This window comes from Amphimedon queenslandica, unplaced genomic scaffold, assembly GCF_000090795.2.
Source record: "Amphimedon queenslandica unplaced genomic scaffold, v1.1 AMPQUscaffold_12898, whole genome shotgun sequence".
Classification (NCBI taxonomy): Eukaryota; Metazoa; Porifera; class Demospongiae; order Haplosclerida; family Niphatidae; genus Amphimedon; species Amphimedon queenslandica.
The window spans coordinates 41,339-52,292 of record NW_003546866.1 but is presented as its reverse complement, the minus strand read 5'-3'; the positions used below and the strand labels follow the sequence as shown (position 1 = coordinate 52,292).

At 31.9% G+C, this 10,954-nt stretch overlaps 3 protein-coding genes and 1 long non-coding RNA gene across 6 annotated transcripts in view; 2 read left to right on the top strand and 2 right to left on the bottom strand.

Moving 5' to 3' along the window:
• Positions 1 to 349: 349 nt before the first annotated feature.
• LOC109586331 (uncharacterized) lies at positions 350 to 723 on the bottom strand. The gene is made up of 2 exons (XR_002186948.1): positions 636 to 723; positions 350 to 587 (listed from the first exon to the last, which is right to left on the bottom strand). It is a non-coding gene; the product is annotated as an uncharacterized LOC109586331 (long non-coding RNA).
• A 6-nt stretch (positions 724 to 729) lies between these two features.
• LOC109586329 (uncharacterized) overlaps positions 730 to 10,954 on the top strand; it is a 25,166-nt gene continuing 14,941 nt past the window's right edge. For both annotated transcript variants that reach the window (XM_020002510.1, XM_020002509.1), the window contains exons 1-2: positions 730 to 855; positions 942 to 1,223. In XM_020002510.1, the coding sequence (XP_019858069.1) occupies positions 762 to 855; positions 942 to 1,223 (376 nt within the window). In that variant the 5' untranslated portion in view covers positions 730 to 761. The remainder of the gene's footprint in view (positions 856 to 941; positions 1,224 to 10,954) is intronic.
• Positions 3,081 to 6,320, top strand: LOC109586330 (deoxynucleoside triphosphate triphosphohydrolase SAMHD1-like). The gene is made up of 21 exons (XM_020002514.1): positions 3,081 to 3,138; positions 3,525 to 3,608; positions 3,668 to 3,742; positions 3,805 to 3,852; positions 3,937 to 3,950; positions 4,008 to 4,113; positions 4,177 to 4,234; positions 4,286 to 4,481; positions 4,534 to 4,674; positions 4,751 to 4,786; positions 4,836 to 4,930; positions 4,981 to 5,050; positions 5,107 to 5,198; positions 5,241 to 5,297; positions 5,344 to 5,443; positions 5,491 to 5,589; positions 5,635 to 5,694; positions 5,749 to 5,838; positions 5,888 to 5,970; positions 6,022 to 6,064; positions 6,110 to 6,320. The coding sequence occupies exons 2-21, from the start codon at positions 3,539 to 3,541 to the stop codon at positions 6,176 to 6,178; spliced, it is 1,602 nt and encodes a 533-aa protein (XP_019858073.1). The 5' UTR covers positions 3,081 to 3,138; positions 3,525 to 3,538; the 3' UTR covers positions 6,179 to 6,320.
• Positions 6,789 to 10,954, bottom strand: part of LOC100632383 (protein ECT2-like) — a 12,804-nt gene continuing 8,638 nt past the window's right edge. Inside the window, exons 3-13 of one of the 2 annotated variants that reach the window (XM_020002516.1) lie at positions 10,240 to 10,447; positions 9,867 to 9,948; positions 9,726 to 9,804; positions 9,552 to 9,680; positions 9,046 to 9,107; positions 8,631 to 8,692; positions 8,410 to 8,564; positions 7,537 to 7,640; positions 7,341 to 7,421; positions 7,210 to 7,258; positions 6,789 to 7,140 (exon numbers count right to left, since the gene is read on the bottom strand). In XM_020002516.1, coding sequence (XP_019858075.1) covers positions 6,988 to 7,140; positions 7,210 to 7,258; positions 7,341 to 7,421; positions 7,537 to 7,640; positions 8,410 to 8,564; positions 8,631 to 8,692; positions 9,046 to 9,107; positions 9,552 to 9,680; positions 9,726 to 9,804; positions 9,867 to 9,871 — 879 coding nt within the window. In that variant the 5' untranslated portion in view covers positions 9,872 to 9,948; positions 10,240 to 10,447 and the 3' untranslated portion in view covers positions 6,789 to 6,987. The remainder of the gene's footprint in view (positions 7,141 to 7,209; positions 7,259 to 7,340; positions 7,422 to 7,536; positions 7,641 to 8,409; positions 8,565 to 8,630; positions 8,693 to 9,045; positions 9,108 to 9,551; positions 9,681 to 9,725; positions 9,805 to 9,866; positions 9,949 to 10,239; positions 10,448 to 10,954) is intronic. The other variant, XM_020002515.1, reaches the window with a different exon arrangement.

Below are 10,954 nucleotides of genomic sequence, written 5' to 3'. Positions count from 1 at the left end.
TTTTTTCAAAAATGGGTCCAAAATCACCCCCAATTTTTATTACGTTTTCTGATACCAATTGATGTCCTTATACTGTGTAGAAAGTTTGAGCTGATTCCGACCAAAAAATTTTGAGTTATGGCTATTTTTTGAAAATGGGCAAATTTTCTATAAAATACCACTATCATGCAATAGCCCATAAAAGTGGAACTATTCTCCCTCTTTCTCTCTCTCCTTCCTCCTCATACAACAGCAATAACAATAACAGATACTGTACCGGTACAAATATTTGTGGTGCTAAACTTTCACAATTTTGGGAAAATATTAATTTCGTAGTGTTTTAATTTCATGTTTTCTATTTAAAGCACTATAAGGTGTGGTCATATGAAGAATTTCACTGGATTAAAACTTCACACAACAAAAATAATGAAAATTAATCCCACGTGATATTTTGTAGCCATACAGTAGTATAAATAAATAATAATTATAGACTAACTTCTTAGAGTCAGGGTCCAGTGAGCTGGTAATTCTCATCAGTCATAACTTGTATCAATGATTGTATCACTGATCCATCAGTTACTCCAGTACTACTGATAAATATATAGACACTAATAGTACATAAAATAGAATTATCAGTTTACAAAACATGAGACTACCTCAGACTCACTCAGTTCAAGCCAAATCAGTCAAGTCAACTATCACAAAAATAAAAATAGCTTTGCATTTTTTGGGTGGTTCAGCCCCTCCTATCTAGATACTTTATTGGATCAACTTCACTTGACATGGCAGGGAAAAGAAAGACTTCTAACGAATGGGAAGGAGGAAACTCTCTCAAGAAAAGAAAGACTGACAGATCTGAGCATGAAGCTCTCCTATGTATGTACTTGCTGAACCATAAAAGATTCATGTACGTAATGTAAATCGCTTCAGTCTAACTTGATTTCTCTATATATGTATAATAGTTACTGACCTTTCTGACCTACTTCAATTGCTTACAAGACATGGCTATTCAGAAGACCGTTACTACAGGCTCAGTCTTTTTCTTGGTCTGTCTCCTAATACAATAAGTGTCATTGAAGCTGATCACAGAGGAGACACTGGAAGGTGTCTTAGTGACTGTCTTACTAAATGGCTACAGAAAGCTGATGATGTAGTAAAGAAAGGTGGTCCTACTATCTATTCATTGGTATCAGCATTGAGGGAATTAGGAGAGAATGGAGTAGCTGATGGAATAGATATGGAGAGTGAGTTTAATAAAGCTATTATTTTTAATTTAAGTTATACATGCATGTTTAGTTCATCCTGCTTGTAAAATTCTTTCTCATTATACCTCAAACCAATCTCTTGTGTCTGCGTTACCTCAGTTGGTTAAATTCTTGCATGCAGAGAAGCTGATAAAAGAGATGATGCTTTCTACCAATGTACAAGGAGAGATTTTGCTGATTCAAATTAAGGAAGCCATTTGTACTGACTATCAAAAACTTGAAGCACTTGCTGTCATTTTGTGCCACATTACAATCACTGCTGACATAGGGTATGCTATTCAGAATGAGTACAGTAAGTTGATTCATAAGCACAACATTATAGCTAAATTGTTATACCTTATAGAGAAAGTCTTTTGTATTAATGATGTAATTGAATTTAATGATGATAACGGTAACAAAAATATTCAATTCTGATTTGAATGTATTATTTTATTGTAGCTGAAGGATTGAAAATTTATCTTCCTCAGAGCTTAAATTCAGATTTTAAGTCGATGCGATTAAAATTTGTGAAAATATTCTTCAAAGTGAAATCAGTCATCATCACAAAAAACTCACAGTCTTCAACACTTGATGATATCAAATATATGTTGATTATATACAACAATAGCTTAAAGCCTCAAGTAGATCAGTGCCAAAACATTAATAGCATTTTGGAACTGATTAGCACAAATTGTTCACTCAATGATATCAGCATGCTGGAGTTTGTTGTTGATGAGCTCAATATCAATGAGGTTAAAGCAGTTATCCAGGATTATAATGAAGCCATTAAAGCATTTAGTGAAACAAAACTCACTCAATATCTGGAGGAAAAGTTTGCATATGCTTCACCACTCGAATGTGAAACAATAGTCATTGTTGTTGATAAAGATGCTGCTGAAGCTATACTCAATGATGTCAAAAGATTGTCATCAGCTATATTTGAAAGTTTATCTCAGCATGTCAAGTATATTTTGGTTGAACGAGCTAAGTCATATGCTATCACTTGTTCCTTCTCTTTGATTCTATCTGAGCAGTTAATTACAGCTGCTCTTAATAATATTGATGTTTTGAAAGAAAACAAAGTGAAGAAATTAACCATTGGATACTGCACTGTGTATGAGGTAAACAATATGAGCTGATTTTATCATTACTTTAAGTATAAAAGGTAAACGACACTTCCACTGTTGCTACAACAGAACTAAGTAAGCCTTGTGCTCTTAAATTTTTTTATAATGTATATACTATCATCTAGATAAACATCACTACATCTCATCATTATCAACTAGTAGTAGTTTAATGAAACAGTTGATGCTATCACTGAGTGTACAACTGATTAATAGTGAGGAGGAGGTTACTACTTTAAATGAGGTATAGTGACTATATAAACTTCTCTAATGTAATTAACATGAAGTGTGGCATGGACCATTGACTATGACTTGTACCAATTTTTAATAATTTACTTATTTCATAGGAAAATATGATAATGAAAGAAGAAACAAAGTCATTAAAGGAAGCACTGGATACTAAAAACAAGATGCTAAATGTCAGTATAGCAGATAGTGAGAGGTTTAAAGGTATAAATGTTTTGAAATACTTTATTTTAAAATTATCATTAGCTGAGACAAAGCAGTTATTACAAGAAAAAGAATCACATTTAACAGAACATAAAGAAGTTAGTGAGAAATGTGAACTATTTATTGTTATGATAATAATAGGAGAATAAGGAACTGAAAGAAATGAACAAATTACTAGAAGAGCAGCTTGCTTTATTTCAATCTGAGAAAGAAGGTAAACATGAGTTTGTAACACATAATAACATTATGATCAATTCAAATCACTAAGAATTTAAACAGTCTGAAGAAAAGCCACTGAATTGTTGGTAAAATTAAAGAGCAAGGTAAAGAAACACAATTAGGTAAGTAACTACCATACAGGTATAAAATTTTGAGGGTATAAAATTTTGTGTTTTAGTGAAAAGCTCTTAATTCTTTAATTTCGAGGGGGTTAAATTTCGCGTTTTTGCACGTGCACTTTCATTAAGTCATTGATTTTCACCTGCTGCGCATGTGCAATGAGCATTTCCGGGGTATTAATTTTTGTGGCTGAGAAGTCACCCACGAAATCCGCGAAATTAAATACTCCATGGAATTTTATACCCGTACGGTATGTATCATGCTATTGTGTGAGTGATTCATGCAGTTATTAATAAGATATACAAAAATAAAGGGACAGAAAACATTTAAATGCTACTGAACAATCAAAAATTTTTAAATTCTACTTTATCTAATAATTATATACTAGGAACACAACAAGAAATGGAAGTTGAAATTAAAAGTTTAAAAAGAGAAATAAAACAAAAAGATGATAAAATCAAAGAAGTACAAGGTCAGTAGTCAGATCAAGAGTTCATACCTCTTATTCAGAAAAATGTAAAATATCACCAGCTGAAAGTAAGAAAGAAATTGACTTATTACAAGCAAAAATAACAATGATGAATTTGCAAAAAATTGAGAAGCAAGGTACAACTGTAGTTTAACTATAATGTGTATATTAACTAGTGGTATATATTTGATCAAAAAAGAACATACTAAATTTCAACAGAAAATTGAAAATCTAAGCCAAAGGAGAAGTAAGTGTTAGTTGACACACACAAAAAAGTGTGTGCTACTTTAGCAATATTAATTTTATAATTTAAGTTTATCCTCCCCACAAGGAAAGGATTTTCTTGTAAGCAAACTGTAAATCTACTTCAATGTTAAATTTAACCTGTTATATTGTATATAGCTATTTGAAGATGACATTTATGGTGACATAATCATTGATCATCCATTGATTATAAAAATTGTACAAACACGTCAATTTCAAAGACTAAAAAAAATCACCACATTAGGTAAACTATTATACATGTACATGTATAAAAACCATTAAAAAATCCTGCTTGCATTTACTGTAGGTTACACTTATGAAAACAAGACAAAAGCAAATTATACAAAACTTCAGCATAGCATTGGGTAAGAGTTAATTAGATTTAGCACCCAAACAGTATAGCTTGATATTTTTAGAATGTACTATTTTGCTGGAGAATATGTTAAGCAACTTCAAAGGAAACAACCTGAGCTGAATATTACTGAGTCTGATGTTTTGTGTGTACAAATTGCTGCTCTTTGCTTTAACCTGGGTGTTGGTCCTTTCTCTCACATTTTTGGTTTGTTCCTGAAGGAAATATGTCAAAAACAGCACATTGAAAAGCCTTGGGATGTAAGTATATACTGTACATTAATTAGTATAATGTACTTTTGTATCAATTCAGAATTTTTCTGAAGCATCTGTCAATATGTTTCAATACATGCTAGAAGATAATGAAGACTTAATGGAGTCTTTTAGAAGATATTTCAATAACCCTGAAGCAGTTATTACCTTCATCAAAGAACTTATGAGAGAAAAAAGGAAAGTACGTAAAATTACTAATATTTTTTATAATAATTTTAAACTGTGTACATGAGCATTATGATTACAATTACTATTAGATGCAGTGTATCCAAGACAAAGAATTTCTGTATGAGGTACTGAAATAATTGTATTTTATGTACAGTAAGTATATGTACATCACAGATCATATTAAATGAAAGTCAAATGAATGTCAAAGTAATTGATTACACAACAAGAGATGCTGCAGTTATGGGAGCAAAAATCAATTTCAAATGGAGGTAGTTATATATTGGTGATATTGTCTATAGTCCAATTTATTTAACTACAGAGTATTCCTTGCCAAAGTTTATGTTTTGAGGTGTGATGATGGTAAATTACACATCTGCTTCCATGAAGATGTTAGAAAACATTAATTACATAATATTATATTTAAATCCACATTTTACTATAATAGGATTTGGAGACATACAATGATTTCTTCAGCACTCATAGTCGCCTTTACAGGGATTTATATTATGTTCGCAAAATAAGAATTGTTGCTTTAATGTAAGTACATCTATGCGTGTCTACTATTTATAACTAGTTCAGGATCAAAGTAATGTTAACAAGAGCAGATAATACTGAATTGATTCAAGACACTAATAGGTAATATTAATTCTGGCATTTTATTCCTACCACATTAATAATACAGTAAGGTGACTATATCTGATGCTGCTAGAAGTATGGTTGCTTATACACAACTCACTGACAGTGTTCTTATTCTCATCAGAGAGTCTGTTAAAGATCCTCTTGTTAGTGAAATTAATACTACATATAAAAAATGGAATGTACATTGTAGGTGCAAACACTGCTAGATTGTTTGGACGAATCTAAATTTATTGCAGAAATTGGTTATATTATACCACCAGAAGATTGGAATAAGAATCCAGATGACTTGGTAATTACAGTGAAAGTGGCATAAATTATAATAATTATTTAACAGAAAGAAGCTATTGTAAAAGCAACTGGTATTGATGAAATTGAATGTAATCTCATTATTGATGTAATTAAGTTAATTTATAATAGTAACACACGTATCATGGGTATGTACTTGTAGCTGGTATTAAATGGATATGAAGGAAATGAAACTTGGACACAATATTATTATCGTGATGATGACTCAACAGGAAAATGGACTGATAGATGGGTTAGGTTTATCATAATGTGACATTAATTATACTACACTGTATTATTAGGCACAAGAAAGATATCATGCCAATCTCCCATGGCGTGTTTTCTTTGTCAGTGGTGATAGAGGATTAATAAAGACAGTTCAAGAGTAAGTAAAGAATGTATTAATGACATTAGACTAACTCAATAATAATAATAGAGGATTTAAAAAAGCAATTAATGATCTAAGGATTGAAACTTGGGTAAGAAAAGTATACTAATCCAACAGTTATAACTAAATTTAACAGAAACTTTATCCGCCCCGAGAAAATTATGATTTGATGCCTGAAAAGGTTTCAATGGAATGTGTGAAATGAATTTTTAAAAGCTACAATTTAATAATAATGCTCAGTACTTAGTATAGAACTTTTATTGCATAATGCTGCCTATTAATATAGTGTGTTATAGTAACATAGTAAACATATCTTTTGATTTCAGTCATAATTATACAATTATAAATATTATTGGCAAAAGAACATGCACGTACTATAACGTAATGAGATAACACATATCAGGGATAAATGTAATATCCCTGCTTATATACATGTATAAACATAGATAATAGAGACTATGTAACCTATTATCTATGGTATAAACCTGTTAATGATATCAAGACTACTGATATTGATGATATTCCGGTCTTTAAAACTTGCATGTTCCTTTATAGCCTGTAGATAAGACTAGTGCCTATCTAGTTGAAAGTGTTAACACAGTGATTAGGTCAATGATCAGGATAGATTAATGTGGCTGGAGCAAGCATATATTATAATTACACTTCACATACATGTAGCTACATGTATATAGCTATAAATGCTTGAAAATGAAATCCATGAAAATGAATTTTGGGCAGATCCATGAAAGTTTTATCCCTCAAAAGTTGCCAGCTATAATGGTATATTACACATGTGCATTCACGTTTTGGATTCGTCATTTTTGATGATTATAAAAGTAAACAATTGCAAGAAAATTAAACTAAATTAGCTTGGGCTATGAGACAATTATAGAGAGAGAGTTAAATGCAATGTAGTTAAGTAATAATAATTAATAGAGAAAGACACAACAATGATGAGAGAGGAGAGAATTATAAAAATAAAATATAACAATCTAATGGGATACATGCACAGTATCAGAGTGTACCAGTGGATCCTAATTTAGTGAGATCCATTGAACTAAATGAATGTCCATATCCTAATGCTTGTCTTTTAGTGGGAGGAGCTCTCATTGGAGTAGGAGGAAAAGGAGGAGCTACTGATAGTGTAGAAGTATTCAGAGTAGAATCCTATGAGAGGAGAGAGAGGGAGGGAGGGTATGTCACTCATAGTATTCTTACTAATACTATACTACTTACAAGATCAGTAAATGATTCATCCATTGTGTCTAACTGATCAACATTTTTACTAATAATATAAATACAATATGTACCACAATAATATCATAATATGTCACTAGTCTCTCTCTATACAGTATATCTATAAGTACCTCAATGGTGTGAATGGTCTTCTATTGGAACGATTTGATATAGTTCTCTTCACTTTCCTTCTCATTCCTTTAATACTATCACTAATAATTAATAATCAAGAAATAATAGATTGATGTAATACATGTACACAAACACTTTCTTTTTCTCCCTCCCTCCCTCCCTCTCTCTCCCTCTCCCTCTCTCTCTCTCTCTTACGTGAATGCTCTTTTAATGGTTCCAGTATCAATGGGTCCAATGCTACCTCCAGTCTTTGGCATTGAGTGTAATATATCTGATGAGGTCTTCCATACAAACATATCCTGTAAACAACAACAAACAAAAATAATTAAAAATAGAAAATGTTGATAGTCAATGCCTTATGATACATACATATGTACATGTATAAATAAAATTTGAGCTAATTGAGCAGTTTTTGAGTTATGAGCATTTTAGGAATAGATTACTGTATAGCTGAAAATTGGGGGGGGGGTAAAATTTTGGAAGACTACTAAAGTTTTTATGATTGGCAAATTTTAATTTGGCAAATTTGTGTCCATGTGCCATTGAGCATGTACAATGTACATACATGTAATGGCTCGAAATGGCTGGTTTTAATTTTGGCAAATGGTTATCAAAATGCCAAAAAACCCCTGTACTATAGCTCGTGCTTTTAATCTTAATAATTAGAGATGTCCCGATAATCGGATCGGCATATCGGATATCGGCTTATCGGCCTGTTTTTCATAGTATCGGTTATCGGTTTCTTTGCATGCATCTTGCAGATATAGGAACACATGGTCATATGCATGAGAATAAAGGGTTAATTAATTAATTTTAATACAATTATGTGATACAATAAATGTCAAAATGATTCTATAACTAGAAATACTTGATAATTAGTCAAGATACTAAATTGGGGGAGTGTATAAATCACATTTTACATGCATAAACCTGTGCCTAGAAGGTAGAAAGGAAAATATCGGATCGGTATCGGTATCAGCCAGTAATGGCTATGTCAATATCGGCATATCGGAATATCAGCTAAAACCCATATTGGTACATCTCTATTAATAATGACCCTACACTCACTGGAGATGGGGCACAGTTACTGGTACACATCATTTGAGATATTTTATTAATTAGTTCTGTTTTAATTGATGAGTCTCCGTTAATTTTAAAAGTTAATAATCTCTCCTGAGGATCATCAGACCAATGGACTAACAGACCAAAACCATTAACAACATCTAATAAAATAAATAAATAAATAAAAATAAATAAATAAATAAATATTGTGTACATGTATGACGTACCTTCACTGTCAGTGAAATCAATAACTGATCTAATATTAGAATATGTGAGAAACTCCAAGTGTCTAAAAATAGTAACAAGAACAATTGTAATACATATACATGTACATACATTACATGTATATGTATATGTACATGCATGTACTGTATACGTTCAAATTTTCGAGGGTTCAAAATTTCGTGTTTCAATTAAATTTGCTCAAAATTTAATATTCGTGTGAGCTAATTTTCGTGTTCTGGCCATAGTCTACATACAATAGAATGGCATTAGAGGTGGTTTAAATTTCGTGGATTTAAGATGAGCACAAAAATAACGAAATTTAATACGCCTCGAAAATTAAGACGCGTACGGCATGCGTACGCGTACGGCTTGAGTTCATTGTACATGCATGTATACTAAAAATACATGTACATGTACCTGTATGGTTTGTATGAGTCCTTCATAGCAACAAAACCATGACCACTTCTTATCTTAGCAATCTGTAGGAGAGAGGGAGGGAGGGACACTAATTAATAACACCATCCAATAGTACAGGGTATTTTTCAAAATTTTGGGATTTTAAAATGACCATAACTCAAAAAATTGAAGTCAGAATCAGCTCAAACTTTCTATACAGCATAAGAACATCAATATGTATCAGAAAATGTAATAAAAATTGGGGGTGATTTCGGAGCCATTTAAAAAAAAAACCATGGGCTATAGCCTTGGGTATTTTTCAAAAATTGGCTCATTTTTTAAATGGCTGTCACTTGAAAAATTGAAGTTGGAACTAGCTCAAACTTTCTACACAGCATAAGGACATTAATATGTATCAAAAAATGTAAAAATTGGGGGTGATTTCGGAGCCATTTTTTGGAAAAAAACCATGGGCTATAGTACAGGTGAAATTAACATATAAAAATGAGACACTTCCTCTATCTCACCTCAATGCTGTCAGAGAAGAGGAACAATGCTATAGACAATGGTTTATTAGTCTTTCCATTATTGCTAATATTTAACTCCAGCACATCATGTCTTGAAATAAGCCAACGATGAGATGAAAGGACCGTCGGCTAAAGGGGAGGAGTCAGTTATTAAAGACCACACCTACTAATTACCGGGACATCCTCAATGTCACGTATAAGTTCAAACATGTGCATCTGCTTCTCTGTCTTCCTCTTGTCTTCATTTATGTGTCTAGAAGAATTAATAATAATAAATAAATAAAATACATGTACATGTAGTGATGTATAACTCACTCCATTACATTCTTAAGTTTTTCAACTGATTCCTCCAACTGCTTGTAATCAATGTGGCCAGTATCAGTACGCTTTAATAAATCTATAAAAATAATAAAAATAACAATAACAATAAAACATGCATGTAGATGGACTGTACAGTGACCATTGTAATTGTTGAGAGATGAAATTTTGGTGCATTGCTTAATTTTCGGTGATTGGCAGGTTTTAATATATATTCACATGTCCCATTGAACATGTACATATATGGTTCAAAATGATGGGCTTTAATTGGAAAAAGGCTATCAAAATGAGAGAATTATCTTACCCAACATCAGCTAAATTACAATGTACAGTACATGTAAATACTAGTATTTATATAATATACATGAACCTTGTAGTAATAATATGATCCTTGGTATTCTTTGTACTGGTGTTATCAGTAGTTCTGATAGTGTCTGGCGGCCACACTCTGGTTTGGACTCATTACACTTAAGGAAAGCATGAAACCTTGGGAACTGACGATCACAGGAACTGAGAGCCTCCTTAGTGACTTCAAAATAATTTATATATGGAGGATACACACGTAATAACTCCTCAGACTATAGGAGGAGAGTCATTGAGTTATGAATAAAAATATAATTGCAATTTCAGAATAATAATACCCAATACTTAAGCAGTACATGTAAAAGCATGCATAGTTTTTTCCAAAAATGGCTAGGAAATCAGCCAAAATTTTTATTACATTTTCTGATACATATTCATGGCCTTATGCTGTGTAGAAAGTTTGAGCTGATTCCGGCTTCAATTTTTCAAGTTACGGCCATTTTAAGAAAATGCCAAAATTCAGAAAAATACCCAAGGCTATAGCCCATGGTTTTTTTCCCAAAAAATGGCTCCAAAATCACCCAAAATTTTACACTTTCTGATACATATTGATGTATTTATGCTGTATAGAAAGTTTGAGCTGATTCCAACTTCAATTTTTTGAGTTATGGCCATTTTAAGAAAATGCCAAAATTCAGAAAAATACCCAAGGCTATAGCCCATGGTTTTTTCAAAAAATAGCTCCGAAATCACCCAAAATTTTTATTAAATTTTCTGATACA

What these genes read in the sequence shown, in the direction of transcription:
- LOC109586330 (XM_020002514.1), top strand. Translation starts at nt 3,539, where the DNA reads ATGGAAGTTGAAATTAAAAGTTTAAAAAGAGAAATAAAACAAAAAGAT. An exon ending in ACATCTGCTTCCATGAAGAT is followed by an intron (nt 5,051 to 5,106) that starts GTTAGAAAACAT and finishes TTACTATAATAG; the next exon opens with GATTTGGAGACATACAATGA. An exon ending in AGTCTGTTAAAGATCCTCTT is followed by an intron (nt 5,444 to 5,490) that starts GTTAGTGAAATT and finishes TGTACATTGTAG; the next exon opens with GTGCAAACACTGCTAGATTG.